General features: G+C 34.6%; 1 protein-coding gene across 1 annotated transcript in view; it reads left to right on the top strand.

Annotated features, from left to right (window-relative positions):
- BCAS3 (BCAS3 microtubule associated cell migration factor) overlaps positions 1-21,172 on the top strand; it is a 628,358-nt gene that overhangs the window by 181,648 nt on the left and 425,538 nt on the right. The window contains exon 14 of the mRNA XM_047833397.1: positions 7,791-7,961. Within this exon, the coding sequence (XP_047689353.1) occupies positions 7,791-7,961 (171 nt within the window). The remainder of the gene's footprint in view (positions 1-7,790; positions 7,962-21,172) is intronic.

The raw sequence follows: 21,172 nt of genomic DNA on the forward strand, positions 1-21,172 counted from the left end.
TAATGACAACTAACAGCTTTTGTGAGAGCAGCACCATTAGCACTAATGGACAGGGGTGGACAGCTGATATGGCATGAGAAAGGTTAAAGATGACTAGCGACCCTTTGACAAATCTGTCTGCACACAACAGAATAAGTACCATGCTCATTTGAATTTTTGGTCTGAGTGGATTATCTGACATATTTGTTATAATCTTACATTCAGCTCTCTTACGAGATAGAGTTTGGTCCTGTGGATACTCCTGTTAAGGTTAGTCAGGAATATGGTAAACTTTTTAGCTACCTCAGGCTGTGAAGACACTCAGTGTAAGTTAATATCTCCATTTGGCCAAATTAGATTTTTTTTAGTCCTAATTTTTACTGAGTCTTCATCCTTTTTTGGTATGTTGAGGAAATTATCAGGTATGTATACACTCTTTTGACTAAAATGTAATGAAAAGACTACTCTGAGGTGATTTAGATATTTAAATATGTTATATAGACACTATTAAATAACATTATATATTTCTTCTGGACAATGTGTTTGAGTGTAACATGGAAACAAATTTCTTCTAGAAGCAAAGGTCTTTATTGATGCAGAAAACTTCCAGTACCCCTCTCTCATCCCCTGCATTATACCTTATTTTGAAAGTTAATGAACTATAATAGATAGTACTATCTTGTCACTTACTATAAAAGTGCAGATTTGATGACTGTTAAGTCTTGGGTTTAGATTTTATCCACTAATAAGATGACCCCACTGGTTGTTGTTAAGTTGTGTGTGTGTGTGTGTGTGTGTGTGTGTGTGTGTGTGTGTGTGTGAATTATCAGTAACTCTTCATGTGTTATGAGGCTTTGTGAAATATACTACTCTGTTTTCCCCCTTCCTGGAGTTTTTTCCTAGTTCTCTTGTATTGACTTTTCCTTTTATCTTATGGTTTCTTTGGTACATTTCTTCCCACTTTCTGTGTGCTCCAGTTATTTTAGTTTTATTCCTATTCATTGGTATCAAAGCATGAAATAATAGGCTCAAGGGCAAGTTGGGAGGATATACAACCAAAGGCTTGAAACCTGAAAGGCACATTCCTTTGATAAAGGGATAGCTCTGTTTAAGTGGGAGCATCTCCATTAGCATTAATGGAGTAAGTATAGCAGCTGAGGCATCTTAGAGGTTAATCAGGCTTCCTAGCCAGCTTTGACATCAATACACTCTGGCGCCTGATTTTGTTGGTCCTTCAGAGGCTTTCTTGACAACACTAACAGACTTTGTGTAAGTCATTTCTTGTGAATTATTGAAACAAATGTTTGGCTGCTAATTGAGGAACGCTAATGTGTTTTATAATCACTGCAGCTTGAGTTTTTAGTGCTAAACAACGGAGTTACAATTGATTTGTGGCCTTTTCTTGGTTTCAGTCAGCTATAAGTTACATCTTTTTGCTCAAGTTCAGCAAATGGCTTTGATGGTCATTTTATTTAAGTATTTATTAGGACACACTATTATGGTCTTCATTCCCCCCACCTCCCCAGAATTTGTCTGTGTTCTGAATTCATGAAGTGTGAGATCACAAGTAGTAACAGGAATAGATTACAAAGCAGTACTGGTTGGTGGTTAAAATCAGGCTTTGGAGATAGACAGTTCTATTATTGAATTCCGGCTTTGTCATTGGTTAGCTGTTTGAGATGCTGTTTTGCATCTACTGTGGTCTCAGTTTTCTGTTCTATAAACCTGAGGTGTTGTAGGAAATCTGTACAGATCATTTATGTTAAGAGCCTTGACAAGTTCACAGTTAAGTTTCCACAGAACATAGTTACAGTAAAATGATACATATATTACTAGTGTTATATGGTGTTTTAATGAAAAATTTCCTTGGAAAATAGATTTCCTTATCTTAATTCCAATCTAATTGTTGCTTAAATCACGTTTAGGCCTTTATAAATTACCTTCTTTGCCTACCATTTATAAAACTATTTGAAATATTATGTATATTAATAATTTTCATTTTAAAATTTAGCTATAGTATATATCAGAGTATAGGTGAGCATATTTCTTTGATTATTCTGAAAAGAGAGTCACTTCATTAAAGGTTAATTTGCAATATTTTAATAAAAACTTTCTCACAATTGGAATTGGAAGAAAATTATTTCTAAATGTCTGTATTACATGTAAATTTTGATATATCCATGTAATCTACATTACTTATTTTGGCTCTACTGGTTAGATCTTTTTTCACTATTTATGAGTCGCGTGCTTTTCTTTTTGTTTTTTTTTTCTCTTTTAGACAAAAAAATCCCACAAAAACCTGTTGTTACTTTAACATTATTGTTAAAGTAATCAGATAATAAGATTCACATAAAAGAAAAATACTCACATGAATTAGTTTATCTATTTGCTTCAAATGAAATGGAACTAAAATGTAATTATAAAACATCTTAAGTTGTCTTTAATTGAAATAGTATATTAGAAGTATTACATTGAATTGTTTTCTGTTACCAGAGAGAAAATAACCTTCTTAGCTAATCTTTTATGATGTTTTATTCATCTAGTAATTGGTATCTTGGATGGAGACTGTATTTCTACGTGCCAAATATTTTTTTTAATTGAGGTAAAATTGGTATATAACATAGACTTTTACATGTACATTATAATTGACATCTGTATGCACTACAAAGTGATCACCACCAAAAGTCACCATTCATCACCATCGAATTGACTGCCTTCACCTATTTTGCTCACCTCCCAACCCCCTTCCCCTCTGGTAATCAATCTGTTCTCTGTATCTGTGAGTTTGTTTTTATATTCTTCTGTTTGTTTCTTAGATTCCACTTATGAATGATATCAAATGGCATTTGTCTTTCTCTGTCTGACTTATTTCACTTAGCATAATACCCTCAAGCTCCATCCGTGTTGTCACAAATGGCAGTATTTCATTCTTCCATATGGCTAAGTAGTATTTGTGTGTGTGTGTGTGTGTGTGTGTGTGTGTGTGTGCACGTGTCAGACACACACACACACACACACACACACACACCCTCTTTATCCATTTATCAGTGGACACACTTAGGTTGTTTCCATATCTTGGCTATTATAAATAATGCTGCAATGAACATATGAACATAGAGGTTTATATATCTTTTTGAATTAGTATTTTCATATTCTTTGTATAAATACTCATAAGTAGAATAGCTGGACCATATGGCAGGTCTATTGTTAATTTTTTGAGGAATCTTAATGCTAATTTTTGTAGTGGCTGCACCAGTGTACATTCCCACCGACAACATATAAGGGTTCCCTTTACTCCACATTCTCTCTAATACTTGTTATTTCTTGTCTTTTTGATAATAGTCATTCTGACAGGTGTGAAGTGATATCTCATTGTGGTTTTGATTTTTATTTCCCTGTTGATTAGTGATGTTGAACATCTTTTCATATCTGTTGGCCATCTATGTCTTCTTTGGAAAAATGTCTCTTCAGATATTCTGCCCATTTTTTAAAAAAAATTTTTTAATGTTTATTTATTTTTGAGACAGAGAGAGACAGAGCATGAACAGGGGAGGGGCAGAGAGAGAGAGGGAGACACAGAATTGGAAGCAGGCTTCAGGCTCTGAGCCATCAGCCCAGAGCCCGATGCGGGGCTCAAACTCACGGACTGCGAGGTCGTGACCTGAACTGAAGTCGGACCCTTAACCAACTGAGCCACCCAGGCGCCCCATCATTTTTTTTCTTATTGTTGCTATTGTTGAGTTCTAGGAGTTGTTTATATATTTTGGATATTAACCCTGTATCAGATGTATGATTTGCAAATATTTTCTCCCATTAAACATTTTAATTTTGATGTTGTTTTCCTGTGCTATGCAGAAGATGCTTTTTGGTTTGATACAGTCCCATTGGTTTATTTTTGCATTTGTTTCCCTTGCCTTTGGAGTCAGATCCACAAACACATCTCTAAGATTGATGTTTGTGAGCTTACCGCCTATGTTTTCTTATAGGAACTTTGTGGTCTTAGGTTGGTCTTACATTTAATTCTTTAATTCATTTTGAGTTAATTTTTGTGTATGGTATAAGAGAGTAGTCTAGTTTAATTCTATTACATAACTGTCCATTTTTTCTGGAACTATTTATTGAAGAGACTGTCCTTTCTCCATTGTATGTTCTTGGCTTCTTTGTTGTAAATTAATTGTATATTTGGGTAGTTATTTCTCAGCTATCAATTTTGTTCCATTGATATATTTGTCTTTTTTATGCCAGTACCATACTGTTCTGATTACTATAAGTTTATAGAATAGTTTGAAATCAGGGACCATGATTTCAGCTTTGTTCTTTTTTTCTCAAGATTGCTTTGGCTATTCTGGGTCTTTTATGGTACCATGCAAATTTTAGAATTATTTGTTCTAATTCTGTGAAAAATGCCTCTGGAATTTTGGGAGGAATTGCACTGAATCTATAGATTGCAGTGGTGGTATGGACGTTTTAACAGTGTTAATTCTTCAATCCATGGGCATGGAATATCTTTCCATTTATTTGTGTCTTCTTCATTTTCTTTCATTAGTGTCTTATAGTTCTCAGTGTACAGGTCTTTTGCTCCCTGGTTAAATTTATTCATAGGTATTTTATTCTTTTGATGCAATTGTAAATGACATTGCTTTCTTAATTTCTTTTTTACTGATAGCTTATTATTAGTATATAGAAACATCACAGATTTATGTATACTGATTTTGTATTCTGCAACTTTACTGACTTTGTTTATTCGTTTTAACAGTTTTTTGATGGAGGTTTTCTGTATTTGCACATAGTAATGATTTTACTACTTCTTTTCTGATTGGATGCCTTTTATTTATTTTTCTTGCCTTATTACTGTGACTAGGCTCCAATGCTGTATTGAATAAAAGTGGAGAAAGTGAACATTCTTGTCTTATCGTGTTCCCAATCTTAGAGGACAATCTTCCAGTTTTTCAGTATTAAGTATGATACTAGCTATGGGTTTATCATATAAAGCCTTTACTATGTTGAGGTATGTATCCTTCATACCCACTTTGTTGAGAGTTTTTATCATAAATGGAGGTTGGGTTTTTTTAAATGTTTTTTCGGCACCTATTGAAATGATCTTATGATTTCTATCCTTCATTTTGTTAATGTGGTGTACCACATTGATTCGTGGATATTGAACCATTCTAGCTTCTCTGGAATAATTCCTACTTGATCATGGTGTATGATCCTTTTAATGTGTTGTTGAATTTGGTTTGCTAATATTTTGTTAAGGACTTTTGCATCTATGTTCATCAGTAATATTGGCCTGTAATTTTCCTTTGTTGTAGTGTCCTTGTTTGGTTTTGGTATCAGGGTAAAGTTAATGTCATGTTTTACATCTTTTTATTTTATGCATCCCTTAACTAATTGTAGTTTTAATTAGTTTTACTACTATTCTCTTTTAGCCTTTATACTTGTTTTATAAGTGATTGATCCACTCTCTTTACAATATATTTATCTTTTCCAATGAGAGTTTTCCTTTTGTATGTTTCCTTGTGATTAAATACTAAATATTAAGTATTTCTTTTCAACTTAAAAGAAGTCCCATTAACATTTCTTGTAAGGCCATTTTAGCAATGATGAACTCCTTTAGTTTTTGCTTATCTGGAAAACTCTTAATTTCCCCTTCAATTATGAGTGATAACTTTGCTAGGTAGAGAATTCTTGGTTGGAAGTTTTTTCCTTTTAGCACTTTGAATATGTTGTGCTCTCTTCTGGCCTGCAAAGTTTCTGCAAAACAATCTTGATAGCCGTATGCGGTTTCCTTGTATGTATTTATCTTGATACTTTTAAGATTCTCCCTTTAACTTTTACCATTTTAATTATAATGTGTCTTGGTATGGAACTCTTTGGGGTTCCCACTTGTATGTCTATTTCCTTCACTAGATTAGGGAAGTCTTTAGCTATTAGTTTTTAAAACTTTTTTTCTGGCCCTTTCTCTCTTCTCTTCTGGGAACCATGTAATGTGAATGTTTTTCTGCTTGAAGTACTCCCAAGTTTTTTTTTTTTTTTAATACATATATGTTTATTTTAATTCTTTTCTCTTTTTGCTCCTTTGTCTGGGTGAGTTCCATTGTTTTGTCTTCCAGCTCACTGTTCTGCTTCATCTAGTCTGTTGTTGAACCTCTCTAGTGTATTTGTCAGCTCACTTATTATATTTTCAGCTCTGTAGCTTCTGTTTGATACTTTTTAATGTTTTCACTCCTTTTGTTGAAGTTCAGTCTGTGTTAATTCATTCCTCTGAGTTTTGTGAGCATCTTTATGGCCATTTATTTGAACTCTGTTGCTTATCTCATTTTATTAAGGTCTTTTTCTGGGGTTTTGTTCTTTGTTTGGAACATATTCCTCTGTCTTCTTATCTTGTCTTTCTGTGTTTGTTTCTATGTATTAGGCAAATCAGCTACCTCTATACCAATCTTGAATGAGTGGCCTTCAAGTATCCTGTGGGACTCAAGCATTTATCCTTCCTGGCCACCCAGTGCCAGATGCTCAAGGGGTGTCTCCTATGTGAGCTGTACATGGCTGCCCATCTCCTGTGGAGGAGCTGTGGCTGTGGCATGAGTGCATGGGGCTCTTGTCTGGCCCATCTTGTCTGTGATGTGTGGCTGTGACATAGGAATGAGTGTCTACATGCCTAATCTTGTTGTGCAATATTATATAACAGCATATTATAGATTTAATTTGGAAGCATAACATTTTTCACATAGGCATTCTACCAGTGTTCAGTCTTTTTCATGCTAAAAAATAGATTGAAAATTAGATTTATAATATTTCAAAAAATAACCATAGATGTTGGTGAGGATGTGGAGAGAAGGGAACCCTCTTACACTGTTGGTGAGAATGCAAACTGGTACAACCACTCTGGAAAAACAGTATGGAGGTTCCTCAAAAAGTTAAAAAATAGAACTACCCTACGATCCAGCAATTACACTACTAGGTATTTACCCAATGGATACAAAAATACTGATTCAAAGGGACACATGCACCCTGATGTTCATAGCAGCATTATCAATAATAGCCCGGGTGTCCGTTGACTGATGAATGGATAAAGAAGATACATTAAAACAAACAAACACAAACAAATACAAATAAATAAATAAATAGGAATATTACTCAGCCATAAAAAAGAATGAAATTTTGCCCTTGTTATAGGCATTAAAGACAGGAGAAAAAAGAAATATTTTTTTAGAAAGATATAATTGTTCCTGGGGTGCCTGAGTGGCTCAGTTGGTTAAGCGTTTGACTTCAGCTCAGGTCACAATCTCATGGTTTGTGAGTTCAAGCCCCACATCGAGCTCTGTGCTTACAGCTCGGAGCCTGGAGCCTATTTTGGATTCTGTGTCTCTGTCTTTCTCTCTGACGCTCCCCCAAACCCTCTTTCTCTCTCTCTCAAAAATAAATAAACATTAAAAAATATATATGTAAATATATACTATATATCTATATGTAAGTATACATACATATATGTATATGTATATACACATATATATGTATAATTGTTCCCTTATGTGAAACAAAGTTCTTTAATCATTTACTTGTGGCTTTATTCTCACTATGCTGATTTTGGGGATTCTACTGATACCATTTACTCAAACTAATACTGATTTTCTAACTAAAATTTAAGATCGTATGAAAAGTCAGACTGAATTTCTGTGACAGTTCACTGCTACATATAGGTTTGTAAGACAATAGGGAATTGAAAAGGTAGGAGAATGAGCCAAATGCATATTTCTGTTTAGAATTCAAATACTGATGTGAAGTCATATATTTTATATTTCATTGCATAGACATTGAAAACTGGTCTGACAATGGTCGGGAAAGTAGTGACTCAGCTGACAGGCACGCTGCCTTCAGGTGTGACAGAAGATGACATTGCCCTCCATAGTAATTCAAGGCGGAGTCCTCTGGTTCCAGGCATTATCACAGTAATTGACACTGAAACCGTTGGAGAGGGCCAGGTAAGAACTTCCAATGCAAGTAATGTAAAAATAATACCTGTAGGGGTGTCTGGGTGGCTTAGTCAGTTAAGTGTCCAACTCTTGGTTTTGGCTAAGGTCATGATCTCATGGTTTTGTGAGTTTGAACCCTGCTTCGGGCTCTGTGCTAACAGTGCAGAGCCTACTTGAGGTTCTGTTTCCCTCTGTCTGTGTCCTTCCCCCACTTGCCCTGTCTTGTCTCTCTCTAAATAAATAAATCAGCTTTAAAAAAATAATGAAGATGACACTTGATAGAACCTAAATTGGAAGATTAATAATTGATCTTTAAGGCAGAGGCTTGCTGATAGAAGCAATCAATAGGACCTTCCATATTTTGGAGGGAATTAAATAAATTATTGATTAATTATGATAGTTACAAGTGACACTACTGTAAATAATATCAAGTTTTATTATAGACATTTATAAATATGAGAAATACATAAAGTCTCAAAGTATATGTTAAGATACATACATGGTAATGCTTATCTTCATACATACGTTGTAATCCTTTATCTTCAGATAATGCAGAAACATTTAGATTATAAAAATCTAATTATTATAAACATGGAAAAATAAATTACATAGTGTAAATCTGGCTGGTAAGAAACCAGTTGGGTTTTTTTCTTCCCCCATGTATTCATAAAAATCTTTTTCTTTTGTATCATAGTCTTGAATTTTAAAATACATCTCTGGGGGTGACTGGGTGTCTCAGTTGGTTAAGTGTCTGACTCTTGATTTAGGCTAAGGTAATGATCTCATGGTTCGGGTGTACAAGCCCCACGTCAGGCTCTGGGCTGGTGGCGTGGAGCCTACTTGGGATTCTCTCTCTTTCCCTCTGTCTCTGCCCCTCCCCTGCTCGTGTTCTCACTTTCTCAAAATAAATAAAATAAACATTAAAAAATACATTTTGAAAGGAAGGTAATTTTAAAATTCTAATAGTTTGTGATCATTGCTACAAAAAAAAATCCAATCTAAAATTGATTACTAGAATAGGATAGGAGTAGATCAACATTTATGAAATAGAAATTATTTTAATTTTATATAGAATATATATTTAATTCTTTTTTCAGAATATAATGTCTGGAAGCTATGTGAGTCTTTAAAGTATTAAACCTAAATACTGCATTTTTTTTTTTAAGGAAATATGTTTTCAGTTTAAATGGTGATTCGATACCTGATAAAAAATTAGCTTTGACTCAATACTCATGTACTAGTTCCTACAGTAAGATCAATTCGCATTTCTAAAAAACGTAGACTCTACTGCAATTAAAAGACAAAAAAATCTTTGAAGTTCTAGATTACTGAATTTAGCTATTGTATTTTATTTGAAATCTGAATAATAATCAATCTCCACCACCCCCGTGTTAACTTTATGGTTCACCAAATATGTTAGAGTGCAGGCCTGTATTCTTGTTTAAAACTCTTTTTAATGAAGTGCTAGCAAACTTTTCAGTTGACTTATAATGAATTTTTTTAAGTTGTGTTAATTAGCTCAAGTTGATAGATACAGACAGATGTTAATTTTCTTTCTTAATTGGAATTAAATATTTAAACCCTAGTGTTCTATGAGTGTTAAAGTAAAAAATATTTTCTTTTGTCCTTTGATTCTTAATCAATTTACCTCCAAGGCCACACACATTTACTGAGTAGTAACAATCCTCCTGAACATTGTCTAGTTTGGTGAGCATAAGTCTGTTAAACATCTAACGTTTGTTGACAGATGGATTGTGGTCATTTAAAAGTAGAAAATGTTATCTCATGATTTTTGATGAAATAGAGGTATAACTCAATTTATTTTATTATATTTAAGTGTAGAAACATGTAAAAAGAAAAATTTTACATAATTATATAATTCTAATTAATGACATATTAAATAGTGGCCTTATGTTTCCAAATATGCCCCCCATTCTTTATTAACTTTTTATAACTTTAAAGTGCAATTCTCAGATTTGAAATATGGAAATGAACTGTAGATTGTGGAGTTGCAAAAGTTCACTTTTCTTTGGTAAATGAATTATTAACACTTGAAACAAGTAAAGTTGTTTATTAGGAAATAAGAATTATAGAAATGTTAACTTTAAAAGTTAAAAGAAGTTAAAAAGTGTTACTCAACCTGAAAAATATTATCTTTTCTATTATTTGTTGAGCTCATAATCTCTTTTCATTCCCACTTATAACATTCTGAATTTTTATTTGATTTAAAAATTGTTTTTATAAGGGAGGAAATAAATTGATACTCAGTAAATGGTAAGTTACTATGTGCATTTTGAAAGAATTATAACTATTTTTTTAAGCAACAAGATTTCCTGACTATAATACTATCCTCCTTTTTTTTTTTTTATTACTGTGAATCTGTTTTTTGTTAAGAAGACATTTTTGTCTCTGATACATAGTTCAGTTGGAGTACAGAGCTGCTTTTAGGTTATGCTGGATTGTATTAAAAAGACTTCATGGGTTATTGTCCTAGATTTATCACCTCTAGCCCTTTCCGACTGATGTTTGACCTTAGCTGTAATGTTTTTCCTTTTCCATCTAAAGCTGACATTATGTCCACTTTTTCTGTTTAAATCCATTGAGCCTTTAATAAAGACATTTTCATGTTTACAGTGGCAATGTATAAAATTTGATTCACCATCTTTCTAATGCTAAATTGATTAATTTGATTTTATGTTGACGGGATCATTGCGTGGTAACTGCATTAAGGAAGAGTGGATTTGATTGACTTTGTGTCCATTTTTTAATCTGTGTTACTTGTTTTATTTAAAAGCATTTTGTGGCTAAGATAAGCTAAGTGATATAATTTGCCTTTACACATTTATATAATTGAAGTTAGCAGTGTGGCAAAGTCCCTAATCAAAGGAAAATGCTCCAGAATGATGACCTAAACTTGAGCTATTTCTTTGGGTACAAGTGTTATTCATAATAATTTACTGGTTCCTGAAGTGTTTTATCTATCTTTTTGTTCACACGGCAAAAGCTTATCCACCTTGTATCAGTTAAAGTACTTTGATTAATTTTAACATAGTCAAGTTATTATTAATGTATACTTAAGAAGTTCAGCCTGTTTAGTTAAATGGGTACATATCTTAGGATAATTGTATTGGGATGTATTTTATATTATTAATTTGATGTTTTAGGCGAAGTGATAAGGCAATGGAGAAAATCCTTCCAAAAGTATCTGGTTGTTATGTTTGTGAAACTCATAAAGAGAAGCTTCAAAAAGTCTTATGTAATGGTATCAGGCTTTACTGTGCACCAAGATTAATGTGCCTTTTTACTAGACGGCTTCTGTATTGGTACCATCAAATAGAGTACTCAGTACTAATTGTATTGGAGACGGAGATATAAGATTATAGTGTATGAAAGGAAAGGGAATCTTCTAAGATTGAGTTAAAATAGAAAAGTAGACAAAACACAAATATTTCACAGACAAAAATAAAACATACAGATTGTCCCTGACTTAAAATGTCTTGAGTTAATGATTTTTCAACTTTATGATGATATGAAAGTGATAGGAATTCAGTAGAAACCATACTTGGAATTTTGAATTTTGAACTTTCCCTAGCCCAGTGATATGTGGTATAATACTCTCTTGTGATTCTGGGTAGCAACAACCAACTGCAGCTCTGAGTCAGCCTCGTGATCGTGAGGGTAAACAACTGATACACTTACACCTGTTCTGCACTCAGATAGCCATTGTGTTTCTCGCTTTCAGCATAGTATTCAATAAGTTACATGAGATATCCAGCATTTTACTATAAAATAGGCTTTGTGTTAGATGATTTTGTCCAACTGTAGGCTAATGTGAGTGTTCTGGGCATGTTTAAGGTAAGGTAAGCTAAGGATGATGTTTGGTAGGTTAGGTGTATTAAATGCATTTTTGACTTAAGATGTGTTCAACTCACGATGGATTTATTGTGATGTAACCTCTTTGTAAGTTGAGGAAGATCTGTATATAAATGCTGTATAATCTATATCCATGACTTCACTTGTTATAAGGAAAGACAAATTTAAACTACACTGAGATACCATTTGTCGCCTGTGAGAATGAGGGAAATTCAAAAGCAGTGTATTCTACGTTTTAACTTCTAATTTTGAAATAATTGTAGAGTCACATTAAGTTGCAGAAATGTATTCATGTGATCTTTACCCAGATTCCTGCAACTTCCCTTGAATAGCGACATCTTACATAGATGTAAGAAAATATTAAAACCAATATCAAGTTGACAAATATCAATACTGTTCATATACTATAGACCTAGGATGTCTGGCTGGCTCAGTCAGTGGGGCATGCAGTTCTTGAGCTCAGAACTGTTAGTTCAAGCCCTGTGTTGGGTGTGGAGATTACTTAAAAATAAAATCTGTAAAAAAATATGGCACAGACTTTACTCAGCTCTCACTATTTGTTTTACCTGAATTTATTTGTGTGTTCCTGGGTGTATATAGTTCTATAACTTTTATTCCCCATATAGATTCACATAATCAACAACACCATTAAGATATAAGACTATTGAACACATACATTTTTTTGTATTCAGACTCATCCTTCAACCTACCCCTTCCTTTTCTCCTGAAAACTATTATATGTTCTCTATCTCTGTAATTTTGTGACTTACAGAGTGGATATAAGAGAAATCATATAGTATATTACATTTTAAAGTTAACTTTTGGACTAAATAGACTAAATATGATATCCTTGAAGTTCATTTAGTTTGTTGTGTGTAATTAAGTCTTTATTATCTCTCTGTTGTATTCCTGTGAATAGCTGTGTCTATTTGTGCAACCATTCACTCACTGGAAGACATTTGAGTTGTTTCTAGCATTTTGCTGTTATTAATAAAGCTGCTATGAACATCTAGGTAAAGGTTTTTGTGTGATTTCTGTAGAGTTTTCATGTCTCTATATTAAATGCCAAAGAGTATGATTGATAAATTTTATAAGTGCATATTTAGTTTTGTCAGAAACTGCCCAACTTTTTTTGCAGAGGGGCTGAACTGGTTTACATTCCTTCCAGTAATGTATGATAGGTGGCAGTTTTCTCATCAGAATCCATGGATGATGAAAGCAGTGTTAGAACATCTTTAAAATAGTGAAATAAATGAACTGTTAAACCTGGTTTAACATTCCCTTTCAGGAATGAAGGGAATATAAAGACATTCTTATAAAAGGAAAGCTAAATTAATCACTAGCAGATCTATTTAAGACATTCTTATAAAAGGAAAGCTAAATTAATCACTAGCAGATTTATTTATTTATCTATTTTTTAATGCTTATTTATTTTTGAGAGGGAGAGGGTGGGAGAGAGAGAAAGAACGAGTGAGCGAGAGAGCACATAAGTAGGGAGGGGCAGAGAGGAGACTCAGAATCTGAAACAGGCTTCAGGCTCTGAGCTGTCAGCACAGAACCTGACATGGGGCTTGAACTCGTGAACCATGAGATCATGATGTGAGCCGAAGTTGGATGCTTAACTGTCTGAGCCCCTCAGGCACTCCTATGTTTTTAAATTTTTATTTGTTTGAGAGAGAGAGAGCGAGAGAGAGAGAGCACATGTACAGGAGCAGGTCAGGGGCAGAGAGAGGGGGAGAGAGAATCCCAAGCAAGCTTTGCACTTCCAGTGTAGAGCCTGACGTGGGGCTTAATCTTGGGAACTGTGAGATCATGACCTGAGCTGAAACCAAGAGTTAGATGCTTAACCGGCTAAGCCACCCATGCACCCTGCAGATCTACTCTTAAAGAATGTCTAAAGGAAGTTTTCTAAAGAAATTATAACAGAAGAAGGCTTGTAACTTCAGAAATAGAGAACAGTGGAAGAGGTAAAAATAGAAGCGTATATAATATATCGATTTTCGTAAGTTAAATTTGGTTGAAGCAAAAATGATAACATCTCATGTTATGATCAACATATTTATGAGAAATATTTGTGGGGAAGTAAATTGAGTTTCATAAAAATGTTAAAATTTTAAACTGCATATCACTGTATCTGAAAAGTTTAAACACAACCCACTAAAGGGGAGAAAATATTTGGAAATTATATTTTTTATAAAGGACTGCTATCCAGAATATAGAAAGAACTACAACTAAATAAAGAGATAGATAATCTAATTTTAAATTGAACAAAGATATGAATAAACATTTTTCTGAAAAAGATTTACCAATGGCCAATAAACACAAATGAGAGCCCTCATACACTGCTGGTGGGAATGTAAAATTGTGCAAATGCTTTGGAAAAGAGTTACAAAATGACTTAGCAATTTATCTTCTAGGAATACTCAAAAGAAATGAAAATATATATTTACGTAATTGTATGTTCATAGCAGCATTATTTGCAAGAGCCAAAAACTAGGAGCAACTCTAGTGTACCTCAACTGATTAGTAGATGGATAAATAAAATGTGATATGCACTTACAATGTAATATTCTTCAGCAATAAAAAGAAATGAAGCACTGTTTCATGTTATAATGTGGGTGAGTCTTGAAAATATTATACTTTGTGAAAGAAGCCAGTCTCAAAAGAGTGTATGTTGTATGATTCCATTTATATAAAATGTCTAGAATAAGCAAAGCAATAGAAAGAGAAAATAGATTATAGTTTCCCAGGGCTGGGAGTTTGGAAGGAATGGAGAAATGTGGGGTGACTGTTAATAATTATGGGTTTTCCTTTGGTGATGAAAATGTTCTAAATTTGGTTGTGGTGATGGTTCTACAATTGTGTGAATATACCATATATCCCAAAACAAACCTTTAGTAAATATTTAACAAGTGTAGTTTAACACACTTTCCCAGATACTATTACTATAAGACTTCGTTTTCTTGTTCTTCTCACTTAGTACTTTGAAAGTCAATCGAACAACTAAAAAGAGAATAACTTATAATGCATGTTCCCCTCACCCCCATTGTGATAAAATATGCATAACATAAACATTGACATGTAACCATTTTATAAGTTTACAATTCAGTGCATAAGTGTATTTACAATGTTGTGCCATCACAATGGCACATCACAATATCCATGGTTATCACAATAACCATCACTGTTATCTATTTCTAGAACTTTTTCATCATCTGGATTCATTAAATAGTAAACAGTAACTCCCCAAGCCCCTGTCCCCACGGTCCCTGGTGACCATCATTCTGATTTCTGCTTCTAGTAGATTGCCCATAATTAAAAAAGATGTACAATACAAAGTGTTGGAAAGGTTGTAGAAAAATTGGAAACCTCACGCTTTACTGATGGAAATATAAAATGATGTAGCTATTTTGGAAAACAATTTGTTAGTTTCTTTAAAAGTTCACCATATGTTTACCATACGACTGACCAGATTCACTTCTAGGTATCTCCCCAAGAGAAATAAAAACATATTCACAAAAATACGTGCACATAGATATTCATAGCTGCCTATGCATTGTAACAATTGACTAGAAATAATCCAAATTGCCAAGAACTGGTGGGTGAACCCACATGTTGTGGTATTTTCATACAGTGGATAACAGTTTAGCAATATAAAGAAATGAATGATACCTGAAACAACATGGCTGAACTATAAAAATTATATAAGTGAAAGAAAGTAGAAGGCAAATTGCATGATTCTATTTATATGAAACATTTTCAAAATTTTTAGAAAAGGCAAAAGAGATAAAATATACATAGGGGTTGCCTGGGGCTTAGGGTTGGAAATCTACTGTAAAGTTAATATGAAGACATTTTGGGGATGGTGGAAGAAATCTAAATGGAGAATGTGGTGATGGTTACACAATTGTATGGATTTACTAAGCATTATCCACTTATGTATTTAAAATGGGTGATTTGAACGTATAAATTTACTGATGTTTGGGGATGACTATCAGTTATGCTAAGAGGTACATAAGTAGATCCTGTCTCCAGAAAATGAATACATTACTAGAAAGAATTTTTAAAAATAACTATCTGGGGACTCCAGAAATTGACCAAAACTAAGAATGAAATGATAAGTGTGTAAAGACTTTAGAGCTTGGATAATAGTTGTAGGAGAAAATGGCCTTTTTGCATGAGGCTGCTCTCATTCACATCTGCCTGGAGCTTGGTGAGTGTGATTAGTTTAACCAGTGCAGAGTGGGCCATGTAAACAAGCCTTTTCCCTTCTAGACAGGGGATTTACTTGATTTGGAGTAGTATGTTAAAACCCAAGCCCAACAGTATTTTCACTTGGTGGGTGATGAGTAAGGGAAAATGTGTAGCTCCACTGGCCTGAGATTGCAATTCAGTTGGGGGCCAATTTGAAGAACAGGAGAAAAAAATGTTGGTGAAGTATAAGCAGAGCCACAGAGACCTTTGGGACAACGTCAAGTGTACCAACATATGTGTGACTGGGATCTCAGAAAGAGAGGTGAGAAAGGGGCAGAAAAACATTTGAAGAAATGAAGTGTATAAATACTTACCTTTCTCTTCCCTTAATTTCTTTAAAAGGTAGTTTAAAACGATTGTTTTAGGGAATAACTATAACGTTTCTCAGCTGATAATATATATGACAACAGTAGCACAAAGGAATGGGGAGGAAGTGCAGCTATATTGGAGCAAGGAACTATAATTTTTGCAATTAACTGACAATCTTGTAATCTGTATTGCACCTTGTTACCTATACAGCATCCACTAAAAAATTAACCCCCCAAAATTAACAGAGGAATTAAAATAGTAATATTAAAAATAACACAAAAGAAGAGGACCAGAGGTACAACACCTGAGACAAAGTAAATAGCAAAATGGCAAACCTAAATCCAATTATGTGCATAATTATATTAACTATAAATGGACTCAAGTTAAAAGACATTGATTATCAGACCAGAATCATTCAGATTCAAAGACATAATTGGCTGAAGTAAAAGGATTGAGGAAACGTACCACATAAACAGTAACCATAATAGGACTGGAATGGCTATATTAATATCAGAAATACTTTGTCAGGAAATATTGCCAGAGAAAAAGATATTTCATAATAATAAGAGGGTCGATGTAATAGGTAGATAAAGCAACTATTAATGTGTAAACAGCTACAGCATTTCCCAACAAACATTAGGCAAAATCTGACAGATTGAAAGGAGAAATTATAGCTAACTAACATTTACAGCATGAGATTTAAATACTGTGCTCTCAATAATTGATAGGAAAAACTAGACAAAATTTGTGAGGATTTAGAACACTACCAACCAGCACGGTGTAACACTACCCTCCAAACCTGTAGAATTTGCATTCTTTTTCTTTAAATATTTTTAAAAGTTTATTTATTTATTTTGAGAGAGCAAGAAAGCAAAAGAGCGAGAGCGAGCGAGCGAGAGAGAGAGAGAGAGAAAGAGAGAGAGAGAGAGAGAGAGAGAGACTTAACTGACCAAGCAGGCTCTGTGCTGTCAGAGCCCTGACATGGGGCTCGAACCCATGAACCGGGCGACCCCAGCCAAAATCAAAAGTTAGACACTTAACTGACTAGAATTTGGATTCTTTTCAAGAACATCTGGAATGTTTTCCAAGATAGACCTTATGGTTGGGCAAAAAAATATATAAATAGCTTTAAAAGTATTAAAATTATGAGAAGTATGTTTCCTGAGAACTATGGAAATCAATAACAGAATGGGACGCCCCAGTGGCTCCATCAGTTGAGCGTCCAGCTCTTGATTTCAGCTCAGGTCATAATCTCATGGTAGGTGAGATCAAGCCCCACACATCGGACTCTGTGCTGGCTAATGGGGACTCTCTCTCTCTCCCTCTCTCTCTGCCCCTCCTGCGCTTACCTACTGTGCTCTCTCCCCCTCAAAAATAAATAGACTTAATTTTGTCAAATGCTTTTTCTGCATCGATTGACAGAATCCTCTTTTCTTTTACTAATGTGATGTATCACATTGATTGATTTGCGAAGGTTGAACCAGCCCTGCATCCCAGGAATGAACCCCACTTGATCATGGTGAATAATTCTTTTTATATGCTGCTGAATTCGATTTGCTAGTATCTTATTGAGAATTTTTACATCCATATTCATCAGGGATATTGGCCTGTAGTTCTCTTTTTTTGCTGGGTCTCTGTCTGGTTTAGGAATCAAAGTAATGTGGCTTCATAGAATGAGTCTGGAAGTTTTCCTTCCCTTTCTATTTTTTGGAACAGCTTGAGAAGGATAGGTATTATCTCTGCTTTAAATGGCTGGTAGAATGCCCCAGGGAAGCCATCTGGTCCTGGACTCTTATTTGTTCAGAGATTTTTGATAACTGATTCAATTTCTTTTCTGGTTATGGGTCTGTTCAAGTTTTCTCTTTCTTCCTGTTTGAGGTTTGGAAGTGTGTGGGTGCTTAGGAATTTGTCCATTTCTTCTAGGTTGTCCAGTTTGTTGACATATAATTTTTCATAATATTCTCTGATAATTGCTTGTATCTCTGAGGGACAATTCCATTTTCATTCATGATTTTATCTATTTGGGTCATCTCCCTTTTCTTTTTGAGAAGCCTGGCTAGAGGTTTGTCAATTTTGTTTATTTTTTCAAAAAACCAACTCTTGGTTTCGTTGATCTGCTCTATAGTTTTTTTACATTCTATATTGCTTATTTCTGCTCTGATCTTTATTATTTCTCTTCTTCTGCTGGGTTTGGGGTGTCTTTGCTGTTCTGCTTCTATTTCCTTTAGGTGTGCCGTTAGATTTTGTATTTGGGATTTTTCTTGTTTCTTGAGATGGGCCTGGATTGCAATGTATTTTCCTCTCAGGACTGCCTTCGCTGCATCCCAAAGCGTTTGGATTATTGTATGTTCATCTTCCTTTGTTTCCATATGTTTTAAAATTTCTTCTCTAATTGTCTGGTTGACCCATTCATTCTTTAGTAGGGTGTTCTTTAACCTCCATGCTTTTGGAGGTTTTCCAGACTTTTTCCTGTGGTTGATTTCAAGTTTCATAGCATTGTGGTCTGAAAGTGTGCATGGTATGATCTCAATTCTTTTATACTTATGAAGGGCTATTTTGTGACCCAGTATGTGATCTATCTTGGAGAATGTTCCATGTGCACTCAAGAAGAAAGTATATTCTGTTGCTTTGGGATGCAGAGTTCTGAATATATCTGTCAAGTTCATCCGATCCAATGTATCATTCAGGGCCCTTGTTTCTTTATTGATCCTGTGTCTAGATGATCTGATCTACCCATTGTTGTAAGTAGAGTATTAAAGTCCCCCGCAATTACCACATTCTTATCAATAAGGGTACTTATGTTTGTGATTAATTTTTTTATATATTTGGGGGCTCCCGTATTCGGCACATAGGCGTTTATAATTGTTAGCTCTTCCTGATGGATAGACCCTGTAGTTATTATATAATTCCCTTCTTCATCTCTTGTTATAGCCTTTAATTTAGAGTCTAGTTTGTCTGATATAAGTGTGACTACTCCAGCTTTCTTTTGACTTCAGTAACATGGTAGATAGTTCTCCATCCCCTCACTTTCAATCTGAAGATGTCCTCAGATCTAAAATGAGTCTCTTGTAGACAGCAAATAGATGGGTCTTGTTTTTTTTATCCATTCTGATACCCTATGTCTTTTGGTTTGCGCATTTAGTCCATTTACATTTGGTGTTATTATGGAAAGATATGCGTTTAGAGCCACTGTGATGTCTGTAGATTTCATGCTGGTAGTGATGTCTGGTACTTTGTGGTCCTTGCAACATTTCTCTCACAGAATCCCCCTTAGGATCTCCTGTAGGGCTGGGTTAGTGGTGATTACATACTTTCTTAATAAAAACCCTCGATAAAGTTGGGATAGAAGGAGCATACTTAAACATTATAAAAGCCATTTATGAAAAGCCCACAGCTAATATCATCCTCAATGGGGAAGAACTGAGAGCTTTCCCCCTGAGATCAGGAACACGACAGGGATGTCCACTCTCACCGCTGTTGTTTAACACAGTATTGGAAGTGCTAGCATCAGCAATCAGACAACAAAAGGAAATCAAAGGCATGAAAATAGGCAAAGATGAAGTCAAGCTTTCACTTTTTGCAGGTGACGTCATACTATACATGGAAAACCCAACAGACTCCACCAAAAGTCTGCTAGAACTTATACATGAATTAAGCAAAGTCGCAGGATACAAAATCAATGTACAGATATCGGACAAAGGGCTAGTATCCAAAATCTATAAAGAGCTCACCAAACTCCACACCCAAAAAACCAAATAATCCAGTGGAGAAATGGGCAGAAAACATGAATAGACACTTCTCTAAGGAAGACATCCAGATGGCCACAAGGCACATGAAAACGTGCTCAACGTTGCTCCTCATCAGGGAAATACAAGTCAGAACCACACTCAGACATCACCTCATGCCAGTCAGAGTGGCTAAAATGAACAAATCAGGAGACTATAGATGCTGGCGAGGATGTGGAGAAACGGGAACCTTCTTGCACTGTTGGTGGGAATGCAAACTGGTGCAGCTGCTCTGGAAAACAGTGTGGAGGTTCCTCAAAGAATTAAAAATAGATCTACCCATGGATAAAGAAATTGTGGTTTATATACACAATGGAGTACTACATGGCAATGAGAAAGAATGAAATAGGCCCCTTTGTAGCAACATGGATGGAACTGGAGAGTGTGATGCTAAGTGAAATAAGCCATACAGAGAAAGACAGATACCATATGGTTTCACTCTTATGTGGATCCTGAGAAACTTAACAGAAACCCATGGGGGAGGGGAAGGAAAAAAAAAAAAGAGGTTAAAGTGGAAGAGAGCCAAAGCATAAGAGACTCTTAAAACCTGAGAACACACTGAAGGTTGATGGGGGGTGGGAGGGACGGGAGGGTGGGTGATGGGTATTGAGGAGGGCACCTGTTGGGATGAGCACTGCGTATTGTATAGAAACCAATTTGACAATAAATTTCATATTTAAAATAAATAAATAAACTTAAAAAAATAACAATGAAATTATGGAAATATCCAAATATTTGGAAATAAAACACACCTATCAATAGCTCTGGGTGGAAGAAGGAATCCCAAGGATATTAGAAAATATTTGGAATGGAATAAAAATAAAAAGTGAACATATCAGAATTTATGAAGTGCAGCTATTCTTTTACAGAGAGGGAAATTTATAGCTTTAAATGCTTATAGTAGGAAGGAAAAACAGTCTGAAACTAATAATCTTCACTTTTCCCATTTTCTAATCTGAAAAACAAGAGCAAATTATAACCAAACAACAAATGAAGTAA

This window comes from Prionailurus viverrinus, chromosome E1 (genome assembly GCF_022837055.1).
Source record: "Prionailurus viverrinus isolate Anna chromosome E1, UM_Priviv_1.0, whole genome shotgun sequence".
Taxonomy (NCBI): Eukaryota; Metazoa; Chordata; class Mammalia; order Carnivora; family Felidae; genus Prionailurus; species Prionailurus viverrinus.